The 24,703-nt window shown below is 49.1% G+C and overlaps 1 protein-coding gene across 1 annotated transcript in view; it reads right to left on the bottom strand.

Moving 5' to 3' along the window:
• Nucleotides 1-1,520: 1,520 nt before the first annotated feature.
• MARCO (macrophage receptor with collagenous structure) overlaps nt 1,521-24,703 on the bottom strand; it is a 50,894-nt gene continuing 27,711 nt past the window's right edge. Inside the window, exons 5-17 of the mRNA XM_003275186.2 lie at nt 21,859-21,966; nt 21,734-21,778; nt 18,432-18,476; nt 18,011-18,118; nt 14,453-14,551; nt 14,308-14,343; nt 13,708-13,806; nt 13,552-13,614; nt 5,507-5,551; nt 4,310-4,408; nt 3,711-3,755; nt 2,892-3,068; nt 1,521-1,794 (exon numbers count right to left, since the gene is read on the bottom strand). Of these exons, the coding sequence (XP_003275234.2) occupies nt 1,661-1,794; nt 2,892-3,068; nt 3,711-3,755; nt 4,310-4,408; nt 5,507-5,551; nt 13,552-13,614; nt 13,708-13,806; nt 14,308-14,343; nt 14,453-14,551; nt 18,011-18,118; nt 18,432-18,476; nt 21,734-21,778; nt 21,859-21,966 (1,103 nt within the window). The 3' untranslated portion in view covers nt 1,521-1,660. The remainder of the gene's footprint in view (nt 1,795-2,891; nt 3,069-3,710; nt 3,756-4,309; nt 4,409-5,506; nt 5,552-13,551; nt 13,615-13,707; nt 13,807-14,307; nt 14,344-14,452; nt 14,552-18,010; nt 18,119-18,431; nt 18,477-21,733; nt 21,779-21,858; nt 21,967-24,703) is intronic.

Below are 24,703 nucleotides of genomic sequence, written 5' to 3'. Positions count from 1 at the left end.
GGCGAAGGATATGAACAGACACTTCTCAAAAGAAGACATTTATGCAGCCAAAAGACACATGAAAAAATGCTCATCATCAGTGGCCATCAGAGAAATGCAAATCAAAACCACAATGAGATACCATCTCACACCAGTTAGAATGGCGATCATTAAAAAGTCAGGAAACAACAGGTGCTGGAGAGGATGTGGAGAAATAGGAACACTTTTACACTGTTGGTGGGACTGTAAACTAGCTCAACCATTGTGGAAGTCAGTGTGGCGATTCCTCAGGGGTCTAGAACTAGAAATACCATTTGCCCCAGCAATCCCATTACTGGGTATATACCCAAAGGATTATAAATCATGCTGCTATAAAGACACACACACATGTATGTTTATTGCGGCACTATTCACAATAGCAAAGACTTGGAACCAACCTAAATGTCCAACAATGATAGACTGGATTAAGAAAATGTGGCACATATACACCATGGAATACTATGCAGCCATAAAAAAGGATGAGTTCATGTCCTTTGTGGGACGTGGATGAAGCTGGAAACCATCATTCTCAGCAAACTATTGCAAGGATAAAAAAACCAAACACTGCATGTTCTCACTCATAGGTGGGAATTGTACAATGAGAACACGTGGACACAGGAAGGGGAACATCACACACCGGGGCCTGTTGTTGGGTGGGGGGAGTGGGGAGGGATTGCATTAGGAGATATACCTAATGTTAAATGACGAGTTAATGGGTGCAGCACACCAACATGGCACATGTATACATATGTAACAACCCTCCACGTTGTGCACATGCACCCTAAAACTTAAAGCATTAAAAAAAAAAAACCTGACACCTGGTGTTCTTTGTTCTTTCAGTAGATGGTTAGTCAGTTGTTGCCACAAGAAGGGACACAGGACAGGCTCAGGAAAACAAAGTCTTTTATACCTATAGGTCCTAGAGTGACAGAGTCACTGCATGCCAAGAAGGGGTCACATCCTCCCCATCCTTTAAGGTCCAGTTCAAATTGTGCTTTCTTCAGAAAACTTTTTTGATTACTCTCACTCCAGATAAATATTTCCATTCTGTAAATCCCACACATGTATGGAAGGAAAGATCAATGAGACTCTAAGACTGATTTCAGGCTTACTCTGTGGTTTGCAACATGGAGACTGGGCTTAGCCCAGCAGGCAGGGTGCTGAGATAGAGCAAGGACCCACGGGGCAGGTGGAGTCAGGGTGGAGCACACAGCACAGGGCATGAAGAGAGTTCATGTGTGTGCTGCAATGTTACCAGGTCACGATCAGGGGAAGACAAAAAGGGGGAGAGAGAGCTCACCATGAGAGATGTTATGTCTGAATGACTGAAGAGATGGTCAAGACTAAGGTTGACCATAGGTGACCTTCACCTTCTGCATCACCACCTCCACCCTCTCTTTCCCCTGGCTATGGACATGAGAGAATTCAATGAAATGGTGTGGTGCATGGAGTGGGCACATCAATGGGGATGGGAGGTATGAACACACTGACACTTAGCCACAGCCAGTGATGTTGAGCTTTATTAATGGTCCCTCTTTAGAGGCTGCTCAGTTATCCCCAGGGAACTCCTCAGAGATCCTCTGCCTTCCCACATATGAGCCCGAGGACACCTCGGGAGCAGAGCAGTGCAAGTGTTTCCCGGTCAGATGCTGCACTCCACACCTGCGTCCTCCTCGTGGTTGCAGTTGTGATCGCCCCAGCTATTCTTGCTGCAGCTCCACAGGGTACTCTCCGTGCCCCGACACTCAACATTATCCAACCAGATCTGCCCAGTGCCTTGATAGAGAGAAAGCAGGAGAGAGAGCAAGAAGGGTAGGATTAGAGTCAAAGCAAAGCAGCCACGTGTGTGCCTGGGAGCTTCCATCTGGGGTAGACTGCCGACTTCTCACTCATTCTGGCCCATTCTGGCCCAATGTGCTGATGGCTGGCTTAGCCTGTTTTTGTTGTTAGTGTTTTTTTTTGTTGTTTTTTTTTTTTATAATGACTCTGCCTCTGTTCTATTCTCTGCCCTTTGACAAAAGTCTCATGCAAATATTTAATACTTAAACCCCACACTATTTGAAATATCTTCCTAGGTGGGTGTCCCAGCGTTTAGTTTCCTCCCTGCTAATTCACTCCTGCTGCATCCACCATCCTCACATGCCTTTGTAATCAAGCCATCACCCTGCTCTAAAGTGGGCATTTGCTTTGGGTTGGGGTAAGGACAGGGAGCACTTGGGGTTGGGAGCAAGGGAAACTGGCCTCATGTCCTGCTGGGCCAGCTCCTATGGCCAGAGAAAAGGGTTCTGCCTGGGGACTTAACTCCTTCACTCAAGGTTTGAACTTTTGGCTGAAAGATATAGGCTGAGTCTCCAGCATCCGAAGACATTTTCCCCAAATTTTAGTAAGTCCCTGCTCTGATTTGTTTTCTCTTCCCTTCCCATCTTCTCTTTAAAGATGATCACAGCCCAGACTGCTTGCTGGTCAATCTAGGCTGCTGGTTTGCAGACAGCTGGAGTGAACTTCTGCGTTTGCCTGCCCTGAATCTTCTCTGTGTTCTTCCAGTTGCATCAACTCAGCTGTCCTTTGGAGAGCCATCCCCGGCAAACACCCTCAGCCATGTGGCATTCTGACTCCAGGGCTGGATGGACCTTGACTGAAGCCAGGCCAGCCTTCACTGTCAGCGCTGGAGAAGACAGGCCATCTTTCTGCTGGGATTGCCAAGCTGGAAGGACGCAAACCTGGAGCCCTGCACTGCAGAGCTTTTTGGTTGCTTGGACCAATATTTTTCTTTTAAAGAAAACCACACTGAGTCAGTTGCCAACACCCCACCAGTGAGAGAAAGCCACATCCACACCTCTGGGGAAGAGGCCCCTGGCTGGTGACTCACTTACCAGCTCCCACGTTGTTCAGAGCCCTTCCTCTGGAGTAACCGAGCATGCGGCAGAAGACAGTGGCATCAGAATCTTGCCATTCATCATCGCAAATGGTCCCCCAGGTACCACTGTAGTAAACTTCAGCCCGGCCTCGGTTACTACTGCCGACAATCCTGACGGACACTGAGTTTTCACCTGGGTGAAGAAACACACATGGGAGAGGCAAGGAAGGCCCCTTGGGGCTTTGGGTAAGTACGGGCTCTTTCTTCTCATTTTGGAGTTCTACAGTTAAGGAAAAGAAATGCCCCTGCTTGACTGTCACCAGAGCCTGGAAGATCCCACTTTACAGTGCCAACCCAACCTGGCATGCAGCCTCCGTGCACCTGGGGCCTGCAGGCACAAGGCCAGGGGGTCAGGTGCCCCTGTGGCTGGTTTGCAAATCACATACACCACGTCTTGTCATGTGTTGTGGAGAGAAAAAAAGAAAAGCTGAGAAAAGAGAAGGAAGGAAGGAAAGAATGGAGGGAGAGAGGGAGGGAGAGAGGGAAAGGAAGGAGGGAGGGAGAGGAAAGAAAGAAGGAAAAGGGGAGGAAGGGAGGGAGGGAGAGAGAAAAGGAAAGGAAGAAGGAGAAAGGGGGAAGGAAGGGAGAGAGTGACTGGGGAGAGAAACTGCTGCTCTGTGCCGTGGGCAGGCTCATTCGAGGGACTAGACCCTCAACTCTTCCCCAAAATGAGAAATTTATTTGAGAACCAAGGTCTCTTCCCCCAACACACACAATTTTCAGGTACAGAGTTGACTTTAAAGCACACATTAAAGATAATATAAATAGTGATTACCTCTTTCACCTTTTTCTCCCTTTACTCCTTGCTCCCCAGAAGATCCTGTCATGAGGAGAAAACCCACACGGTTTGAAAGAAACCCAGGCAGGATGCCTTTGCCTGCATTTGCAGGAGTTGGGAGCGGGTGGAGGGGTGGCGGTGGTCAAACTCTCCCTGGGTCTTGCCTGTGGCCTGGCGTTATGGGGATGGGATGTCCTGTGGGTGCAATGACTGAGCAGGAAGAAATGGGCCTGAGCTACAGCAAGAGGGGTTGAAGTTAGATTGGTGAGGTACGCTTGGTCTGGTCAGAGATATGGAGTGGGATGGGCTCATCTCCTTCATGGAAACTGTCTAGGGTGTTGGATCGTGGGGCATAGCTCGAGTGCACATTCATGCCCCTGCCTCGGATGCTAGAGCTGTGCCTAACCCACTGCTGTGTGCTCCATGCCTAGGGCAAGCCCCAGCGCAAGACTTGTCAATCAAGGAAATAAACCTCTACCCTCCTGGGTTCTGAAAACCCCCAGAACTCTTAAAACAGGGCCTTTCCTATTTTAAGGTACAGAATTGGCTGTAAAGCATAGTCCTAAGAACCAAGGAATCAGATGCAGAGGCCTTACCTTTCACTCCCTGGTCTCCCTTCCGGCCAACTGGTCCAGGGGCTCCCTTGGGACCTGCCAGCCCTGGGCTCCCCTGTTCTCCCTTCACACCTGCAGGGCCTGGAAGGAGAGACACTGCCCTGGTCAGGTGCCCTGCTTTGCCTTCCCAAGAGAGACCCAAGGGCCTTGCTGTTTAATAAATGAGTTATCCTTAACTGCCAGACCTCTCCCATGGCTGGGCTATCCGAATGTTCAGCCTGTCTTTGGTCCATCTGGGGGCTGCACTGATCTCTCAACTCTTAGGTAAATGCTGTCGAGAACAGGCAGGCTAAAATAGCTGGTGGTATTCCACAGATTGTTGGTCCTTCTGGAATTACATAGTTATGTGGAAGTTCTAGCCATGCTGGGAGAATTTGCTAGAATGTTTCTAAGCCTCGTCGTCTCCTTTAGTGAATTGAAATAGTAACAGCGGCCGAGTACAGTGGCTTACTCCTGTAATCCCAATGCTTTGGGAGGCCAAGGTGGGAGGATCACTTGAGCCCAGGAGGCCAAGTCTGCAGTGAGCTATCCTGGCACCACTGCACTCAGCCCTGGGTGACACAGAGACTTTGCCTCTAAAAAAAATTGAAAAAAAAAAAAAAAAAAACGGTAATAGAATATCTAGCTTATTAGGAAGAAAAGTTGCTCAAGAAATGTGTCTGAAAAATCTCACTTTTGCACTCACAGGGGCAGGGCTGTTGAGAGGCCTAGAAACACCCTCCAGTGGTGCCAGCTCAGTACCCGACTGAAGCACAGGCTCTGGAGGTGAGGATTAGAATAAGAAAGCCCAGCGACAGGCAGCGGGAGGCAGAGAGGAGAAGCTTGGGGGCCAAGAAGAGACAAGTGGGCCACAGCTGAGGTGGGGAAGAAGCAGTCGTGGATGGAGCAGAAGGGGCACAGCTCCATGGCGGCTACACAGCCTGGCGCCTCCGCCTGCACCCCCAGCTCTCCTGACATTTTTCCACTTTGCCATCCTCAGCCCCTGCCCCATACACTACACCTCTCAGGATGCTGAGTTCCTGCTGTTCCCAGGTTTTGCAGCGGAGAAATCTGAGGCTTGAATGACAGAGCCCTGGAGTCTTAACCTCCACTTTGGGAGAAGGTCACGGCTGTGCGTTCAAAGTCAACAAGACCTGCCCTTCATCACTCCAATGGATCAAAATGCAGCCAGCCCTTTACCTGGAACTCCTGATTCTCCTTTTCTTCCTTGCTGTCCTTGAAGTCCTAAGATCAAAACAAAAAAGGAGGGGAGGAGATAATAAAACTTAGATATTAGACATTTTTAATCTTAGACAACCTCTATCTTTTGTCTGATTAATGCAGACGGAAGATACATTGGTTCTCCACGATTGTTTAAAGCCTCTTCAGCAGATCATAAAAAGAGACAGTCTGCAGATGAATGAGAACAGGTGTGTTGGGGGTGAAACAGCAAAGTACTGGATGAAAGCCGGGATTAGACAGACCCCAGATGCACCACTGGCCTTCCCTGCCCACCAGTAACCTGACCTGGCATCTAAATCCAATCCCATTCCCTGCTGTTGCATTTATATTGGAAGAGAATTGGGAGATATTTGGTAAATGAAGTTATCTTTATTGCCAAAAGACTGTGGAGGGGGCTCAGTGGCCACCAGGAGATTTGGAGGTCCTCACGCATAGTAGATGCTCTACAAGTATTTGTTGGTTGATTTCACCGTGGCCCCCAGTGGCTAAAGATTCATTTGGCTAAAGGGTCTAATGTCCAGAAAATGGAAAAATAATAACCACAATCATTGGTGATGATCCTATTGTAGTTAATGTTAAAGTTCCCCCTTTCTTCCTTCTTTCCAACCATTCATCCTTTTTTTCAGTAAACTTTCATGGAAGGCCCACTGTCCCCAGCACCCTGCTGCGTCACTGTGAGATAATAATTTGTTCATTTGGCAAGATCATATCCTCTTGATTTTAAGTGCCAATATTTATTTTATTTCAGAGAAATAGGATTCCTCAAGGCAGTTACATAAACTTGGGAAAATGCAAGCTCATTATTGACTATCAATAACAGTTACTAGAGGGTAATGAGGGGAATACCAACAGTGAGTCATAAGTATCTGTGCCCCCAGCCAAGCACGGAGTTCAGTCAACATCCTTACAGTTGCCTCGGGGAATTTTCTGCCTGCCCTGCCCTGCCTCTCACTTCAATCCCTGGATTTCCCAAGCACTTGCAGTGTGCTGGTCAGTGGAGGGAGAGGCAAAGGGCTGGCAGGCCTCTTCAGGGCCCCTTCTTGGAATAATGAGCAAGAGAAGTGATTACTCTGGGGGCATTTCAGATCCCACCTCCAGGCCTGGCGCTGCCTGGGGAGGAGGGCTGGAGAGCTAAGGGGCTGGGAGCTGCCACGGCAGAGCCAGGCAACATGAGAAGCAGGAAGCACCAGAAGATTCTGAGAGGGCAGCTACTTCTGTTCCTTGTGTTAGGGAAAGGGACAGAACTGAGGTTGGGATAGGTTTTTGTGAGAGCTGGAGGTGCCTTAGAGATCAGCCCCTGGCAGACAGGCCCCAGCTTACACAGGGCCATTTGTGCACACACCTGTCCCTCTGGATAGAATGCCTCACCCCTTTGGTTCACCTGGAGGACTCACATTTAGCTTGTAAACTCTGCAAAGATGTCAGATGTCACCACCTGTGAAACCTTCCCTCCCTCGCCCAAGACATGATATCCTTTCTCCCAAGGCAGTAAAGCAAAGTGGTTCCAAAGTCTGACAGCCTGGACTTGAGTCCACTTCTGTCTTATACTGACTTTGTGACCTTGAGCCAGGTGTCCCTGCTCTGAGCCTCAGTTTCCTTCTCTGAGTCTCCTTCTTGCCTCCGGAGGCAGTTGTGAGGCTGAAATGAAATCGTGTGTGTCAAGTGCTGAGCCCGGTGCCAGGCCAGTGCTGAATAAATGATGTCACAGGACCCACAGTGTCCTGTGTCCCCTCCAGGTGGGGAGCACCTCAGGCACTGAGGTTGAGTCCACATATGAGCACCAGGATTGCTGCACAGCTAGCACCCAGCAAATGTCTGCTATTGACCTGAAGGGCTTAGCTGAGATTGCCCAGGAGAAGTGACAGATGTTTCCCTTCTGCTTACCTGCATCTGAACAGCATACGTCAAGATGGGTTGGGTGAAAGATCACATTCTATATGTCTATGATGGTGATGAAGTACGAAACAGTCCACATCCAGGGAGGTCACAGTGTCTTGGGGTCCCTGAACCCGACCACTAGGGACACGCTCTTAAGGTAGAGATTTCTGCAACATGGCACCCTCTGGGATGCAGATAGAAGGGGCTAAGAGTCTGGATGTGGACTGTTCCCTGCTTCATCACCATCATAGACACATAGATTGCGGTCTTTCTCCCCACCAATCTTGACATACACTGTTCACATGCAGGTAAGCAGAAGGGGCCTCAAAACACCGTGACCTCCCTTTATTGTGACCACCCAAAGAGATGCACCCCTCCAACTGTCCCCTAAAGCACTGAGCAGCAAATGCCCTCTAAAGACAGGAATTATAGGAAAGCCCCTGTTCACCAGGTCCATAGCCTCAAGCCTGACCCTCCCTCTTCATTTCCCACACTCTCCCTTCCTAGCTCCTCACCTCTGGGGGACTCAGCATTTTCTGCTGCCTGCATCATGTCAGGCACTGTGCCAGGGGCTTTACATCCATTACCTTGTTTGATCTTTCAGCCACGCTCCAAGGCAGTGTGATTTCCCTCCTTTACAGAGGAGAAAGTACACACTCAGTGATGCTAGGTGAGTTATTCCAGGTCACACAGGAGTGAATGGGGGAAGTCGGGGCTGTCACCCAGACCCAGCCTCCCAATGTTCCCTGAAGGCACCTTTGTTCCACTAGCACTAGGCTCACTCCTCTCTGGAGTTTCACTTGGTCTATGCACTTGGTTCCCAAGACACCTCCAGCCTCCCTGAGGCCATTTCTTCCCCCTAAAAGAGGAGTAGTCAAACTAGAGAATATATCAGAATCATCTGGGTGCATCTTGTTAGTAAACAACTTGCTAGGTCCCACCAGAGTCACTGATTTAGTGGGACTGGAGTGGGAATCCAAGAATCTACAGCACTAACAAGTTCCTGGTGATGCTAATCCTGCAAGTCTTGGGACCACATTTTGAGTAGCACTGCCCTAAACAACTCTCACTCATTCTTGAGCGGCCAGCTCACAGCCACCTCTTACAAGCAGCCTTCCTTGTCTCTGTAGGAGCTCACAGCCCCTCTCACGTCTGAACCCTCCCAGACCCACAATTCATATGGCAGAGGTTGGACCTTGATGAAATGCCTTCTGATATGTGTTTAATGGGTATTGGAAATTAGAATTGAGGTTTGTATCATTTCTGTCCAAGCCTCGCTGGACTCTAAGAAAACACTGGCTGAGTGGTTGTTGACGGACTAATTGATGGAGGAACTAGTAATTACTTCACTATAAATCAAGGCAGCATCCTGATAGGATCAGCTCCTGCAGAGTACAGGAAGAAATGGCTAAAAAATAGGTTCTAGAGCTGCATGTTGTAAAACTACACTGGAGAGCAAATAAATGCTGGATTTTTCTTCTTAACCATAAGCAAGCTGGCTTTCCCCGAGTATCACAAGCTTATCAAGCTGAGAGGGCTCCAAATATTTACTTGCAAAGTGTTTTTACAGAAATAATATTCTCCCAAGAAATGTGTGTTGAGTTAGAAAACAAATGCCTTCCAGTTGTTTAGTGTTGAGCTGGTGTTCTGACTAAAGTCTTCAATTGTTCCTGCTCCCAGGGAAGCTGCCTATTTCAAACCCAGAGTGCTGTGAAACTGTTAGGGACCTGGTGTTCTTCTGTACTGCTTGCATGCCACAGAAAAGGAAACAGGCTCAGCAAAGTCAAGTAGCTGAGCCTGTGGTCACACAGCTAGTCAGGGGTAAGTACAAGTTAAGGCTCAGATCTCCTGATTCTGAATGAAGTGGGGAAATTTCTAATACGTTAAGAAAACTTTCTTTCCCTTTCTTTTCTTTTCTTTCTTTTCTTTTCTCTCTCTCTTTCTTCTTTCTTTCTTTCCTCTTTCTTTTCCTTCCTTCCTTCCTTCCTTCCTGTCTCTCTCTCTCTCTCTCTTTCTTTTTCTTTCTTTTTGACAGGGTCTCACTCTGTTGCACAGGCTGGAGTGCAGTGGTGCAATCATAGCTCACTGCAGCCTCAAATTCTTTGGCTCAAGTGATCCTCCTCCTCCTCCTTCAGCCACCTGAGTAGCTGAGACTACAGGTACATGCCACCATGCCCAGCTAATTTTTTTATGTTTTGTACAGAGGGGGCCATTGCTGTCTTGCCCAGTCTGGGGAAACTTTCCTAAATACCATGCCAACTTGGAAGCTAGGTGCAACCTGGCAAATTTAGGATTCAGCTAATAACTGACAAATCGACCTTGTGGTAAGAAGTGAGATGAAGGATAAGGGACTCAAAATTGAGGTATGTGTAGACTTCTGCAGAGCTCTCTAAGAAACTTAGAGAAAAATGAGGAAGTTTTATAAATGACAATTTAGTGATTTGACTTAGTAGAATTTCATAAATTATTGGACTATCTCAGTACTTAGATATGAGGCGTGGAATTAACTGAGAAATTATATTCATGATATAGGGCTCAATTGCTATTATGGATGATCTTTTTGGCTTATCTTTAAAGTAAAACACCTTCAAATACAGATGAGAAAATGGATTTTGAGTTATTTGCACTTCGGTTTTGCCCCAAGAGGAAAATAAAAGGGCATGGAAAATTCACATTGTTATAGTTTAGACATAAAGGCCATTGAGATAAAGAATTTCCTAACAGATTGGTGTTTTGGAGTTTAAATGTTTTGGCTGCTTCTAACATTATTTCATGAGGTGTAAACGGTAAAAAGAGAAATGTCATGATTACAAGCTGAAGTGGAGTCCTTCCTTATTTCTAAACAAATATTATTTCAAAATAGCTAAGACATGTAGAGCTAAAATTGGACTATTCTTCTGCAATCTTTGAAAGTGAAAATGTTAGAAATACTAAGTGATGGAGGCTGGACAGGGTCTATTTGTAGCAGGTTAAAAAAGTGACCCTGAGAGAAGGTTCTGCAAGGTATGATGTCTTGCTTAATAAAATGTGGAGGTTATCTTCCCACCAAATGGAAGGAATTTCCTCTTTGTCTTCTTTAATATGAGCTGGCTCCTCTCTCTCAAGAGGTGCAAACAAGAGGAAGCATTTCACCTGAATGGGGTAGAGTGTGGTCAGTGGCTGTGGAGGAGGAAGAAAGGCTTGGTGACCAAGCCAGGATTTACCCATTTATGGAGGAGTGGGAGGTGTGGCTGGGGTGGGGACAGGGTGAAGGTAACTGATTTCTTTCAAATCATACACTCTACGTTCTTCCATAAAACTGAATCTGGAAAAGCACAGCTCTGGAATCAGACTTTGGGATTCACTTCTGAATTCAGTTCTTGCTACCTGTGACACTGTGAGCAAAGGGTTTACTCTCTCTGAGCCTTTGCTTCCCCGTTTGTAAAGTAGGAATGGTAAGTTCAGTGTGATCATGGGAGTCAAGACCCAGGCACAGTGCCTGGCCCAGAGGCACTGATAATAATGAACAGACCGCTCATCTTTTTAAAATAATTAATGTGCAGTAATGAAACCTAGCTGTCACCTAGGTCAAGCCAACACTCTGTAATTTTTCTGTTTTCATCTAAAGTGGCTAGATATTCTCTTGAGAGATTAATGATTTTATTTACAAAATGGGAAATACATCAGTTTGGAAACCTAGCTTGATATATCAACACTGGCCAAGGACCGCAGTGGCTTTAATTTGGGGAATACCAACATCCTGACATTGACAAGTATACACTGTCCTCCATGATGGGGAGATTGGGCTCCCACTCTCCGCCTGCCCCTCCTTCTCCCACTTCGGAAGTTTTCAAATCTAATCTATCCGGAAGTTTATTAGCCTATGACTCCAGGATGATCTACAGACCCAGCTAGATTAGTCAGATTATGGTCTTATTGGAATTCCCCTCTGAGATGTCCATGTGGACTGTCAGCTGCTTAATCAAGGTAAACATTTGGATTCGGGTGGGCAACCTGCGCAGTTTTAGATAAATGGTAATTATCAAAAAACCCAAATTGAAATGCAATTCCTCATGCTTACTTGGTCAGCCAGAACTAAGGGGTAGCCCCTAGAATTTGCTGGCTGGTACTCACCAGGAGGCCTAATTATTGGAGAACTCCATAAGGGTGCTCAACAGATATACAAGGTCTCGATGATGATGAAATTAAAACGATCCCTAAGCTATGGGCCAAAAGTCTTTTGCTAAAATGGGTAAATAACTAAGAACCATGATAGGGCCTGAAAGCTTCATGTTTCCTCCCAGGAATGGAACAAGCTGCTACCTTCTGCTCCGATCCTTTCTGAACTGGGATGAAGGGAGGAGGTGTCACTCATCAGCACGCCCTGATGGTGGGGCTGGGGAGGGAGACCTCATGATAGACTGTACTAATAAGACCCCAAGCTTTGTCTTGTACTGGCCTAGATTTGAACCTGGCTGCATCTCTTAATGGCTGTTTGACTGTAAAGTTGCACTACGAAGAGTGCTTGCCCCACTGGGTGTCAAGAAGATGCTCATTAGCAGGAGCTGCTTTTGTTCTGCAAATCCTCCCAGGATGCAAAGGGCAGGGCAGGATTCCCTACTCTCAGACTGTGGAAGACACAGGTTTGGGGCTTGGGGAGTGAGCACAATGCTCCTGTGCGTAAAATCATGTTTTACCTCCAATACTCTTGGTTAGTTGAGAACCGTTAGTCTGGCAGTGGGGGTGGGGGCAGAGGGTGACTACCATTTCCAACCGAGACATGAAAGCAATCATCTCCATGAAACCACTCAGAAGGTTCAGGGGCAAGAGAGCATCAGGTCTTATAGTCAGATGGACTCTGAGACTGGGGACCAGAGAAGATGGAATTATAAGATCAGAATGGGCAGTGAACAAGTCAGGAACGTCTGACGACTATACCCAGATGGAACCTTTCCCATGGTGAGACCCTGCTGGTGTCCTTCAGGTGGCATCCACATGGGATCAGGTAGCAGGGATCCTCCCAAACTGACACACCATCCATAAAAACACAATTGTTCTGGGGCTGGACAGATTACAAGGACAGAGAGGGTGTAAAAGCTGCCCTTGCCATGGCTCCCGACAGCTTTCAAAAAAACCCAAAAGCTCAAGCCCAGAGTCCAAGGTTTGCCAGGAGGTGGTGATGAATGAATCAGTCAGTTGATTAGAACTGTGGAGGAACAGGTCCCAGTGTGGGTCTCTAGTACAGCACGGGGGTAAGGGCATCCAGGTTGTCTGACACAAGCATGACCTTCTTCTCAGGCAGAGGACAGGGGTGGAGGCAGACTGTCTACAGATGTCCTTGGCAGACATGCAGCTTTACATCAAAACCCTGCCTTCCCCATAGCCCCTCCTGCCTGCTCCTGGTTTTCCAGTGTATGCAACAGTTCTCCATAGAAATACCCAATCAGAGTGTGCCCACACCATCTGGCAACAGTCTCTATTCACTGCAATACTCTGCATGTCTGAGGGCGGGAAGGCAGGAATTGGTCTTATGCACTGTGATAGTGGTCTGGACTTTCTAGACCAAGCGAGCACACTGTGACTGGACCAGAATGGCTTATAAAGTAGACTATATCGGTACAATGGTTTACGACCTAGGCTAAATAGACATGATGGTATATAACCTAGACTCTGTTGGCGATATGGTACAAACTAGTCTTTGGCTAGTGTGGGTCAGTGCTCCCAGGCTGCCCCCCTAGGAAAATGTGGAAGAAGAGTTTTCTGGACCCTCCAGCCTGAATCTAGACTCCTGGACCCCCTCTTGGGGGTCCCAGTGAAGGGTTAGCAGGAGACAGCAGAAACATACAGCTGGGAAGCAGACCAGGGAGATGGTATGGGCAAGGTGTTTGCTCTCCTCCCTGATGCTGGAGGTTTGGTCATGGCATTCAAGGCCTTTCATGAGCCCTGAGAAGAGAAAGAACAGCCCTAGGCCCTTGGGCTTAAGGGGTCCTGGCAGGGGCAACTGCCCTCCATAACCAGGAACCTCAGAGGCCAAGGCACAGAAGACCCTCTGCCTCCTCCGTGGGCCTAACAGGAGGCAGTTTTTCCTCTCCATCCATCCTGCCACCCAGCAAGCCCACCTACTCACCCACCGCACCCTCTGTTACCTGTGTCCCCTTTGCTTCCTTTCAGGCCTGCAGCTCCTGGACTCCCGGGGCTCCCTGGAAGTCCTGGACAACAGACACCACAGAGGGCATAAGGGCTGGACTAGGCAGGTTTTCACACATCACTCCCTGTGCCCGCCACAGGACCCAGGACCTCACCTGCTGACCCAGGGGAGCCAGCACTGCCAGGCTCACCCTTGGCACCCGGGTGTCCCACTGCACCAGGAGGGCCTGGAACACCCTGCAGTCCAGGTTGTCCTGAAAGGAAAGTAGTGACTGCCAGGCTTTGGTGGTTGGCAGAGGGCCCGGTTACCCCAACCCCCGGTGCTTCTGTTCTCAGCAGTGAGACATGTACCTCTTAACACCTTACAGTCCTCTTGGCAGCTTTAACCCCACTCTTTAGAAGCCGTGAGCTAGCCCTCTTAGTAGGAGGAAAATTATTCTCAGCAACTTACTAATCTTTTCCATCTGCAGGGTCTGGGACTTATGGACTTACTAGGAGCTCTGGGTGTGACTGTCCAACTCCACCCCCTGGGTGGCAAAGTGGGGTAAAGTCTAGAGAGAAACATCAGTGAAGCCTGTCCCCCCCTCCCCCCACTGGCTGCTCTGTTCCTCTTAGCCAGGGCCAGATTTCAAAAAACCCCAGGTGCTCTAGGTAAATACTACGATGAAGCAAAAGACGGTGGAGCCAGGTCCCCAACTTCACTCTGCCAGGGACAGTGGTAGCTGGGATGATGCCCAGATTCCTGTAGTTCTCACCTTGATCTCCTTTAGCTCCAGGAAAACCAGCCAAACCTAAGATGAAAAAGAACTTTTAGGAATTTTTTTTCCATTTGGCTCAGCCAGCCAGAAAAAAAAAAGGAAACACCTAGAGGTCAGTGGATGTGACCGCGCACCCTCTTACCTGGTGGGCCTGGACTCCCGGAGTCACCTTTACTCCCCTGGGCTCCAGGAGGCCCCATGACCCCTGCATCTCCTTTCATGCCCCTGTCCCCTTTGCTTCCTGAAAAACCAAAAAGTCTCGGTCAGGTGTGGGAGAAACTCCAATCAGGCCACCACGTCCTCCTCTGACACTTCCCACTCCACTGAAATCCCAAACCCTAAACTCCTTCAGCTCCTACTTGGTGCCCACGAATGGAAGATATGACCGCTGCCCTCAAGGAGCACACCGCTTTGCCCCAGAGACAAGAAAGAAACTCATGAAAATTTGGTGAGGTGACCTGGTATGGCTGACAGTCAACAGAAAGCCCTGGTCCCCTTGGGAGGGAAAATAGCCCAGGCTCAACCAGCACTGTCTGGCTTGTTTTAGTGTCTTCATTTTGGCAATTATTTGAATTCACTTCAAAAATTGAAACCTGAGTATTCCAAAAAGCAGATCCCAAATGCTGAGAATAGCAACTTTGAGGCATCAGTAGAGAGAAAAACACTGCAGCAGCTCATGTTTCTGCCAGCACATCAGACATGGGCTTTCCTGGTAACCAAGATTTCAAATTTTCCACTTATCATCAGAATTCAGAGCTCATCCTAGCCTGTCCCCTTCTGAGTCCTCTGTCGCTCCCTCCTTTCTTGCTGGTGCCTGGTGCATATCAATTGACAGAGGCTCCTCATTGGAGTAGGGTTCTGTGACTGCTTTGGTTTAGGGGTGGACTGCCTGGACCTTGTCAGCCACGCAATGCAGGGTACTACTGGTAGGCTGCCGAAGTCCCACCATCAGCGGGGTGTCCATGCTCAACTCCACTCCCCTGGGGGTGGGGAGAGTGGGACAAAGGTCTAAAGAGGAATATCTCACCTCAACATAACTTTTTAGGCTTTCGAAAAGGCTTATTGGGAGGCAATTTTGTTAAAAGGCATTTATTGCTCCATTCTATGATTTTGATAATTCTGAAGCTGGGGAGGACTCAGGCATGACACCAGCCTTCTCTCCAGTGAATTAGAAAAGGGGAGAGAGAGCTCTGAAGAGGTGAGGAAGAAGGGAGAGCCCTAGGTCTTAGCATTGAATGCTGTGAATTTACGAGGTGTGAGGCTCATGAATCAGACCCCTTGAGATGGCTGAATACTTGAAGGGTGGCTGCTCCTTGAGGAAGACAAAGCAATCCCAAGGAACTTTGTTATGGCTGAGGCATCCTATAACAGCTGTAGGTGCAAAAAGCAGAGGAAGCTGTTCTTGGCCGTTCAGAGTGTCCACTCTGGAGAAGGGGCCAATGGCACCTGTTAGAAGGCACTAAGAACTGTTTCCCTGGAGGAATCTGTTGGTGCCTTTTTTGCTGTGGGCCAGGACCATCAAGTTACAGCATTGCTGGGCCACATGAAGTTTCTTCAGAATGGTCTGGACCTGCATCTGTGTTGCCATAACTTCCACTCCCCAGCAAAGGGAATGACTTTGGGAAGAGGGGAGTACACATCAGTCAGAGGACCACACTCTGGCTCTAGCCAAGGAAGCACAGCTGCCTGACTTCAGAACCTTCCAACTGTAGCTAAGCAGTAGAGTGAGGAAAATAGGCTTATCCCCTGGGACTTCAAGTTGGTGGCTTATCTGTCTACTAGCAGGAAGAGAATAGGTAAAATCTCAGCACTACTGGGGTCAGGTCTCCCTTGGTTTTCACAGCCCAGCCACTGGCAGTGGATTGAGCAAGCCATAGGTAAGAGAGATCTCATGATCTTAGGAGAGGAAATTTGGGAAGAGGAGGGGTGGGCCGTGGTCCTGATTTTTGAAGAACTCAAACTGCTGCCTTTCCCTTCGCCGACCACAGCGTTTCCAGGCCTGAGTCTGGGTGTGGATTCTATGCTTGCCTTTGTGACAGTGTGGTTGGGAAGCTGCATAACTCAGACTCAGTGGGCAAAGACCTGGATGTGACCCCTTCTCTGGGGCTGGCAGGACCACCTTGAGAAAGTCTGGGTCTCCCTTTCCCATCTATAGAGAGAACTGTGTTGTTCCAGCTTCGGAAGGATTCTCAGAGGTCAACCGCCCAAGCATCTTCCTGGTGCCAGTATCCCCTAACAGCCCAGCCTAGGAGAATTCTGCAGCCCCTCCTCCCCTCCCAGCAGTCAGCTTCCCACTAAGAGGTCAGCCCCAGGTTCTGAATCATTCTTCCTCCCTTCCTTAGCACAATTGGTCCTCCTGAAACCTTAGTCCATTGGTCCTTATTCTTCTGCTGGGCACCACCCTGGGCAAGACCATTTTCTTTCCCACAAATGCCCTTTGAATATTTGAGGATGGCTGACACATCCCTACTAAGGGCTGTCTTCTTGAGGGCAAACCTTCCCAGTTTTTTGTAAGGAATTCCCATGTGCCAGGTACAGTGGTACACATCTCATACGTCTTATACTCCTGCAGTAATTCAACCTTATTAAAGGTTTGTATTATTATTAGCTCCCTTTTCTAGGAGAGTAAATTGAGGCTAAGAGAGGTTAAGTCATTTGCCGAACGTCACACAGTTAGTGAGCCATATCAGAACCCAGGTCTGTCTGATCTTGAAACTGAAGTCGTTCCCTTTCTACCTTACAGGATAACTATTACTATTACTATTACTATTACTATTACTATTACTATTACTATTACTAGCTATCACATATTTGATGCCTATTACTAGTTATCACGTATTTAATGCCTATCATGTGGCAGACAGCTTGAAAACATGGTCTCTAACCCTTATTACTGTCTTGTAAAATACGTCTAATTTAATTATTATTTTAATTTAATTACCATTCTTTTCTAAAATGAGAACATTAAAGCTCAGAAGGTGAAGTATTGCATTAGTCACACAGCGGAGCAGGTGCAGAGCAGGGATGGGAACCAAGCCTACCTGGCCCCGCAATCCTCACTCTCTGCCATTCACTGCAGAGCCTCCCCGATGACTGCAAGAGGCTGAGAGGTGGAGAGCGTGTCATGCTCAGTCAAGTCCAGAGCCCCTAAGCCAGTGTTTCTCCGAGTATGGTGCACAGACCTTCAAGGTCAGAACCGTCCAGGGCATTTGAAACAGACCCTCAAGCCCTCCCTGCATTTTAAGCAAGCACCCAAACGGCTCTTACAATATTGGCCTGTGGCTTGAGGAACACTGTTCTAGAGATAGTACCCTCAGTCAGTGGGGTATTCTGGCTGCCTGGAGCCTCCCTCCCTCCTTGAATCAATCCCCTTGCCCTTGCCAGCAGTCAGTCTGCCCTGCTTCCCAAGGCCCAGTACAGGCCCACCCTCCTCACCCCCTTGGCTTCCTCTCTGAGCTCCTAGCACTGCCTGTGCCCCAGCTTGCCATAGTCATGCCTGGAATGACATTGTTCTCCCTCTCACATTGCATCTCTTTGCTCACCTGGAAAGAAGAGACCATGTGTGGTGCTCCAGAGATTCCCATAGACAGAGCACTGCCCTGCCCTCAGTGGGCACTGAATAGACCCAATGGCACAGAGGTCAGGCCCCAATTCCCTCAGGCCTCTTGGCAAGCACTGACACCCCCAATACGGCCCTCACCTGGGAGGCCCAGGTCTCCTTTGTCTCCCTTAGTTCCAGTTTCCCCTTTTGGGCCAATGAGACCCCCATCGCCTTTGCTGCCCTTCTCTCCTTGGGGTCCTGGGGTGCCTGCAAAGAGAATGGCTGGTGAGGTGGGCTCCCACTATCCTTTGGGGGACAGGCTACTAGAGGCAAAGGGGCAGGAAGCATTTGGGAGAAAAGGGAATGGGACTCCCAGGTTTCCTCTGGGGGATGTGCTAGCTCATTTCTTGGGTGGTCTTGAAGAGGTGTGACAGGACTCAAGAGAAGAGGACTGTAGGGTGGGCAGTAACTGTCAGGGGCTGGGGTGGGGCTGTGGAGAGAGGATTGGGGGTGAGGGGAGAACTGCCTCAGTGCCTCAGGCAATGCATCATTTGTCCCTAGCAGAGCAAGCACAAGTTACCAGTGGCTCCTTGCTTCCCTGGAGCACCCTGGGGTCCTTGGAGGCCTGTGAGGAAGGAAAAAAGAGCTCAGTTGCTGTAGCCTGAGAATGTCTAAAATGTCTTTAATCAGCTGACATTCTAGATTCCCTTAGTTGGGCAAGGTGCCCAGAAGGAGATCTTTCTCTCTCTCTCTTGCTCTTACTCTCTCTCTCTCTCTCTCACACACACATACACACACACACACACAATCACACACACACAATTGCACAAACACAACCAGCAGAGTCCCTGGCAGTTCCAGGTAGTGTTTGCTCTTGCTGTAGTTTGAAAGTGTCCCTCAAAAGTTCATGTACTGGGGCCGGGCACGGTGGCTCACGCCTGTAATCCCAGCACTTTGGGACGCCGAGGCGGGGGGATCACGAGGTCAGGAGATCGAGACCATCCTGGCTAACACAGTGAAACCCAGTCTCTACTAAAAATACAAAAAAAAAAATTAGCTGGGCGTGGTGGTGGGTGCCTGTAGTCCTAGCTACTCGGGAGGCTGAGGCAGGAGAATGGCATGAACCTGGGAGGCGGAGCTTGCAGTGAGCCGAGATTGCGCCACTGCACTCCAGCCTGGGCGACAGAGCGAGACTCCATCTCAAAAGAAAACAAAAAAAAAAAGCTCATGTATTGAAGGCTGGTCTTTAATGCACAGGTCCTAGTGGGGAGGTGTTTGGGTCACAAAGGCAGATCCCTTATGAAGAGATTAATCCCATCTGGCAAGATGGAGTGAGTTCTTGCTCTTGTGAGACTAGATTAGTTACCAAGAGAGCTAGTTCCGTTTCTCCACCATGTTTTGACTCAACACAAGGCCCTCACCAGAAGCTGCCAGAGATAGCTGCCCAATCTTGAACTTCCCAGCCTGCAGAATCATGAGCTAAGTAAACCTCTATTCTGTGTAAATTACCCAGCCTCAGGTATTCTGTAGTAGCAACACAAAACAGGCTAAGATAGCTCTCTTCCCAAAGGTCCAGAACAGCACCTAGAAATATGTCCTGCATGGCAGTGCAGGAAAGGCTTTAGAGTCAGGCAAGTGTGTTTGAATTGTAGCTCTGTCACTCCCCAGACTGATGACTTTGGAAAAGTCACTTAAGTATTCTGCATCTCAATTTTCTCATCTGTAAAATGGGGCTGTTAATGACTACCTGGTCCTCAGCAGATGCATAATTAGTGCTCTAAGACAAAATTGGAATTGAGAAATGGTGATTCCCACCCACGTGGCCCAGGTATCCAAGGCTAGCATGTGGAGTACAGAATGGAGGTGCTGGGTGTTCCTAGGGCAGGGGCATGGGCAGGGAGGGATATGTTGGGGAGAGAAACAGTGAGAGTATGAGGGGAAATTGAGGGATCCAGGAGGCAAAGTGGAAAAGGATGGGAAGGAGAGTAGTGTGAGGAGGTGGGTGTATATAGAGAGGCTCTAAGTGAGTTGCTGAATTACACAAGCTTTTCCTGAGGATGCCAGTGGGGCCCAAGCAGAAAGTGCAGATGGGCTCTGGACTCCACACTCTCTATGGAACTACAGCAGCCTACTTTGTGGATCTGTTTCATGTATGTGGGTTCCAGAGGATTTGGGCTGAAGAAGGGGTTGTCTGGTTTTAGTGCTAGTGATTGCACAGTCCTGCTCTGAGCCCTCTGTCAGGGCTGTGTGATGTGCCTACCTGTCAGAGTCCTAAAGAGAAGGGGAGGCCCCAGCTCTATTCCTTCTTGAAGGAAATGACTGAGCTCCTCAGGCTTCTGGCTTTTCCCTTCAAGCCAGCCTCAGTGGCTCCACTCTGGTGAGTTTCAGGCACCTAGCCCGAGTCCCTCTCTCTTGGAGGAAAGAGGATGGAGGGACACCCACTCCCCTCTGAGTGAGCCTGCTCTGCTCAAGCCCCCACAGGCTGAGTGTGAGTGTGTGTGCATGGGGGGTGCGAATGTCTGCAAATGTGTGTGAGCATATGCATATGTGCACAAGTGTGATTGTACTTGTGCAAGTGTAAGAATGCAAATATGTACATAGATGTGTGCTCAGACATGGGTGTGCATGAGTATATGCATGTATATGAGTGCATGTGTGTGCATGAGTATATGCGTGTATGTGAGTGCATATATGTGCATGAGTATATGCGTGTATGTGAGTGCATGTGTGTGCATGAATGTGATTATGTTTGTGCGTGAGTGTAAGAATGCGAGTAGGTGCACTGATGTGCCCTCAGACATGAGTGTGTGTGTGGTGTGAATGCATGTGTACACCTCTGACTGCACCATAAACCTTCCTTCTTATGGTCTGCCTATCCTCCCCACTTCAACCCTCCTCAGAAAACCCCCTGCTGGACGCAGATCAATAGGCTCTTTTGGGTCCCTTCTATTAAATTCCTTCCCAAAATCAATTTCTGGAGGATTCTCCCTCCTAACAAGTTTCCTTTCTTGTAACTGGTGGTGTTTTCTTTCTGCCTCAGCAGCCTGGCGGCTTAGAGACCTGCTTTGTTTACTCCCCACTCCCTTGTAAATCCTTTCATCTGCCCTTTGTCTAGTAAGGGTCTTAATGTCTTTGCATCTTCACATCCCAGCAGCCTCAACCCCTTGGGGAATTTGCAAATTGGAGGTTCTAAATGAAGGATGGGGGTGGATGGGAGCAGAGTGGAATGGAAAACCGATGTTTGGGTTTGTCCCTGGGGAGGGACAGCTCTGGGCCCCCCATTCTCTGACTGGGCCCCGTGAACCGATTTATATTAATAAGATGGCTGGGCAGAATTAGGCAACAGACTAAAAAAAATGGAAACTAATACTTTCCAAGCAACGATCATGAGCTTTGGGTCATTGTCTCTAATCCCCCCGGCAGCCCTCTGCAGCCCTCTCATCCCCAATCACAGAAAAAGAAACTGAGGCTCAGTTTCTTTGGGAACATCAGGAAACATGCCCAAGGGCACAGAGCTATTCCAAGGTGGAGGGGCATGTGCCTGACACCAGAGTCCTTGTTGGACCAAGGAGGCCAACTTTCGGAAGTGGCACTGGTAGACTTACATTCTCACACAGAGGAGCGGGTAGGAGTCACACTCACCAGCCCCGCCCAGGATGAAGGCCATCTAGCCATACCTGCCCCTGAGGGCTGCTGCCCAGCCCTACTCTGGCCACCAGAAAGGGTGCTTCCCAGCCTGTCTGGGGTCTCCCACCAGGCCTCCGTTCACCTAGATACCCCTCGGAGGTCCAGACGCTGGAGGGAGGCTGTGTCTGCAACCCGCGGCAGTCACTCTGAGAAGCTTGCTGTGTATTTCTGGGTACATACCCAGCACCTACTCACCTGCCTCTCCCTTGACTCCCGGTGGGCCTTGGGGTCCCGGAGGACCTGGAAGGGAAAGGGAATTCAGAGTGAAGCCAAAGAAGGAGGAGGAAAATGATTAAGGGTCAGGAGACAAAGACCTGTACCTATTGCTCCATCTCGTCCCGCAGCCCCCTTGGCTCCCTTCTCAGCAGGTGGCCCTGGTGGGCCAGGGGCACCAGGCATGCCCATGGCCCCCTTGTGACCTTGAAGACCTGAGGAAGAGGAACAGAGACACTAATGAGTCAGCCAACAGGATGGGGCAAGAACGCCATGCAATCACTCACATGGTGATTCATTCAACAAACGTCCACTGAACATGGGGATGAGCCAACTGTGTGGAAAGAAGGAAAGAAGACAGAGCTCCTCCTGCAAGAAACCCATGGCCTAGAAAGCAAAAAACAGACACTGAGTCACAGTCCTAGGTGCAGGGGTTAGCCCTGCCCCTTTAGCTGGGTGACCTTGTGCAAGTTACATCATCATTTTGAGCCTCAGCTCCCTCATCAGTAAGATGGAATTAGTGTACTAATTACACAGGGATGTCCTGAGGTTACCACGTGGGGACCATCATGGAAAACACACAAGGCAAGCTCTGGATAAATGGAGCCTATAATTTCTACAGCTCACATGATTCTCTACCATTTCCAAGGACCACTTTGCAGATGGAGTTTCACTGGAATCTCGCAACAACCAGAGGGGGCACACAGGGCTCCTCGTCCCCATCGCCAAGGAGGGCAGTGATGTTCTGAGATGCCCAGGTCTTGCCTGAGGTCTCACCTTTAGAGTGTGGCCACAGATTCCAGGTCTCTCAAGGGCAAAGCTTGCACCATTGCCAAAGCACTGTGGCAGTGAAGCCTGTGATGTGCTTTCTATTTCAAAGTAGAATCCCATCCAGTGTGGGATCCATATGTCCTATCATTTTATATATGCAAGGCTGGAAGGATGGAGATCCAACTGGGGACTAGAACCTCTCACTTCAGCATGGGATCCCTTTTGGATGAGTCTCTGGAGAGAGAATTGTTTCAGGGTTTGACATCTGCTACCACTGATGAGCAGCGTGACCTGGATAAGGGTCTTCACTTGGCCTAGCCCTGGTTTCTTGCTCTGTACATGAGAATAGCATATCCACCCTACAGGGTCTTCGAGAGGACTGCAGAGACCATGGCGCATGGAAGAAACCCAGTGAAAGGGGGTGAAAGGGGCTCTTACTGTTGGCCAAAGGGAAGGGACAAGAACCTCAGAGACCCCACGATGCCAGAGATAAGACCCCTCCCCTGCAGAGCTGTCCCTCCTCCTGGGTGATCAAAGCTGGAGGTTTCTGCCTCTGGCACTTCTGAGGGAAAGTGCCCCACCATTCCCAGGCTAGAAGGGGATTTTCAGGGTAAGTCCCTAGGATCCTGTGCCCATTAGTGTCAGAATCTGTGCCATCCCGTCTCAGGCAGAGCAGTGCAAGCTGTTCCGGCTCCACTGTGGTGGCCTGGTCCCCTGGGGACAGGGATAGGGATAGGGCTCAGGCTCAGGACTCTAATTCAGCTTCTCCAAACCTGCCTGCACCATCTTAAGTGAGTTGATGTCCCTCTGAACCCCAACAGCTGCTTGGGGTTAGTGTGAGCAGTCAACAAAGCATAAAGCAAAGTGTCTTGTGCTTATCTAGGGGCGTCCTCAGGGCCTGCCTCATCCTTGCCCCTCCATAGCCTCATCTCCCAGCACCATCCCCTTGCTCTTGTGCTTCAGACACATGAACCTTCTTTCTCTGTGGTCTTTGACTCACCAAGCTCCCTCCTGACCCAAGGGCCTTTGCACACATGGTTCTCTCTGCCTTGCCTGCAGACTGCTCAGGCCAGCTCTCTGCCTTCTTACCCAGGGAACTGCCCCATCCTTTCAGAGCAGTGGCAAGGGCTGTGACTGCATCAGGCTCCAAATAGGTTGCCTCCTAAACAGGAAGGCTCATGAGGGCAGGGCCTTATCTGTCTTCTTCATGTCTGGATCCCCAATGCCTATGCGACTTCTCATCCTCATGGAACTTTCAATAGATATTTGTTGGGAGGAAGGAAAGAAGTCCAGGATAGATAGGGGAGAGAAACAGGGAGGCAAGCGGGTTTTGCAATCCCCTTCCCTGAAGCTTGGCTGAGGAGCAGTTCCCCTGACTGCGTTCCAGGCAGCCTGCGTGGGAAGGCAGTTCCACAGGCAGGCTGCCTCTAGGAGACCATGACTTCTGGGTTCCACACCCAGCCCTCCTCCCCCACCCACCTATTTGTCTCTGGAGCCTTTTCAGCAAAGGAACCTCTGGGAAGTCCTGACCAAGCAAGGCAAGCCATGGGGAAGGGGAGAGAACACAGCCTCCCTGGGTGGGAAAGGGCGATGGGCGGGGAATCTGGAGAGGCAAGTGGTGCCCGAGGAGGAGCGGAGACTTCTATAGCCCCAGCTGCTGGAAGAAGTTCTGGGCACAAAAAGAAAGAGTGGGAAGAGAGAGAGAGGGAGAGAAGTCAGAGACAGAGAGAGACTGAGAAAGACATGGAGAGTGAGAGTTGGAGATTTTCTCTATGTACATACCTCTATATTCAGAGAGAGGGAGAGAGAGAGGGAGACATGGAGAGAGAGTTGGAGTTTTTCTTTATGTACATACATCTATATTCAGAGAGACAGAGAGAGACATGGAGAGAGAGAGTTGAATTTTTTCTCTATGTACACACATCTATATTCATACAGAGAGAGGGAGAGAGAGCCAGAGAGAGCCATGTTCTGTGCTCTGGGGTGAGGTGGGCAGCACTGTGCCTAGGGCAGGTGACAGGCAGATTTTGAAGGTTGTACTGAACCCATTGGGTTGAGAAGAAGTTTAAGCATTGATTCTGTCAGCAAAAGCAATTGAAATTGTTGAAACTGCCCCTCCTTGAGGGAGAGGAGCCAGCATTCATCAGGCTGGAGGCTCTCCTAGCATTAGCATTTAGTTTT

Source organism: Nomascus leucogenys, chromosome 20 (assembly GCF_006542625.1).
Source record: "Nomascus leucogenys isolate Asia chromosome 20, Asia_NLE_v1, whole genome shotgun sequence".
NCBI lineage: Eukaryota > Metazoa > Chordata > Mammalia > Primates > Hylobatidae > Nomascus > Nomascus leucogenys.
Note: the sequence above shows the minus strand (reverse complement) of the source record. Positions and strands in the feature narration are given on the sequence as shown.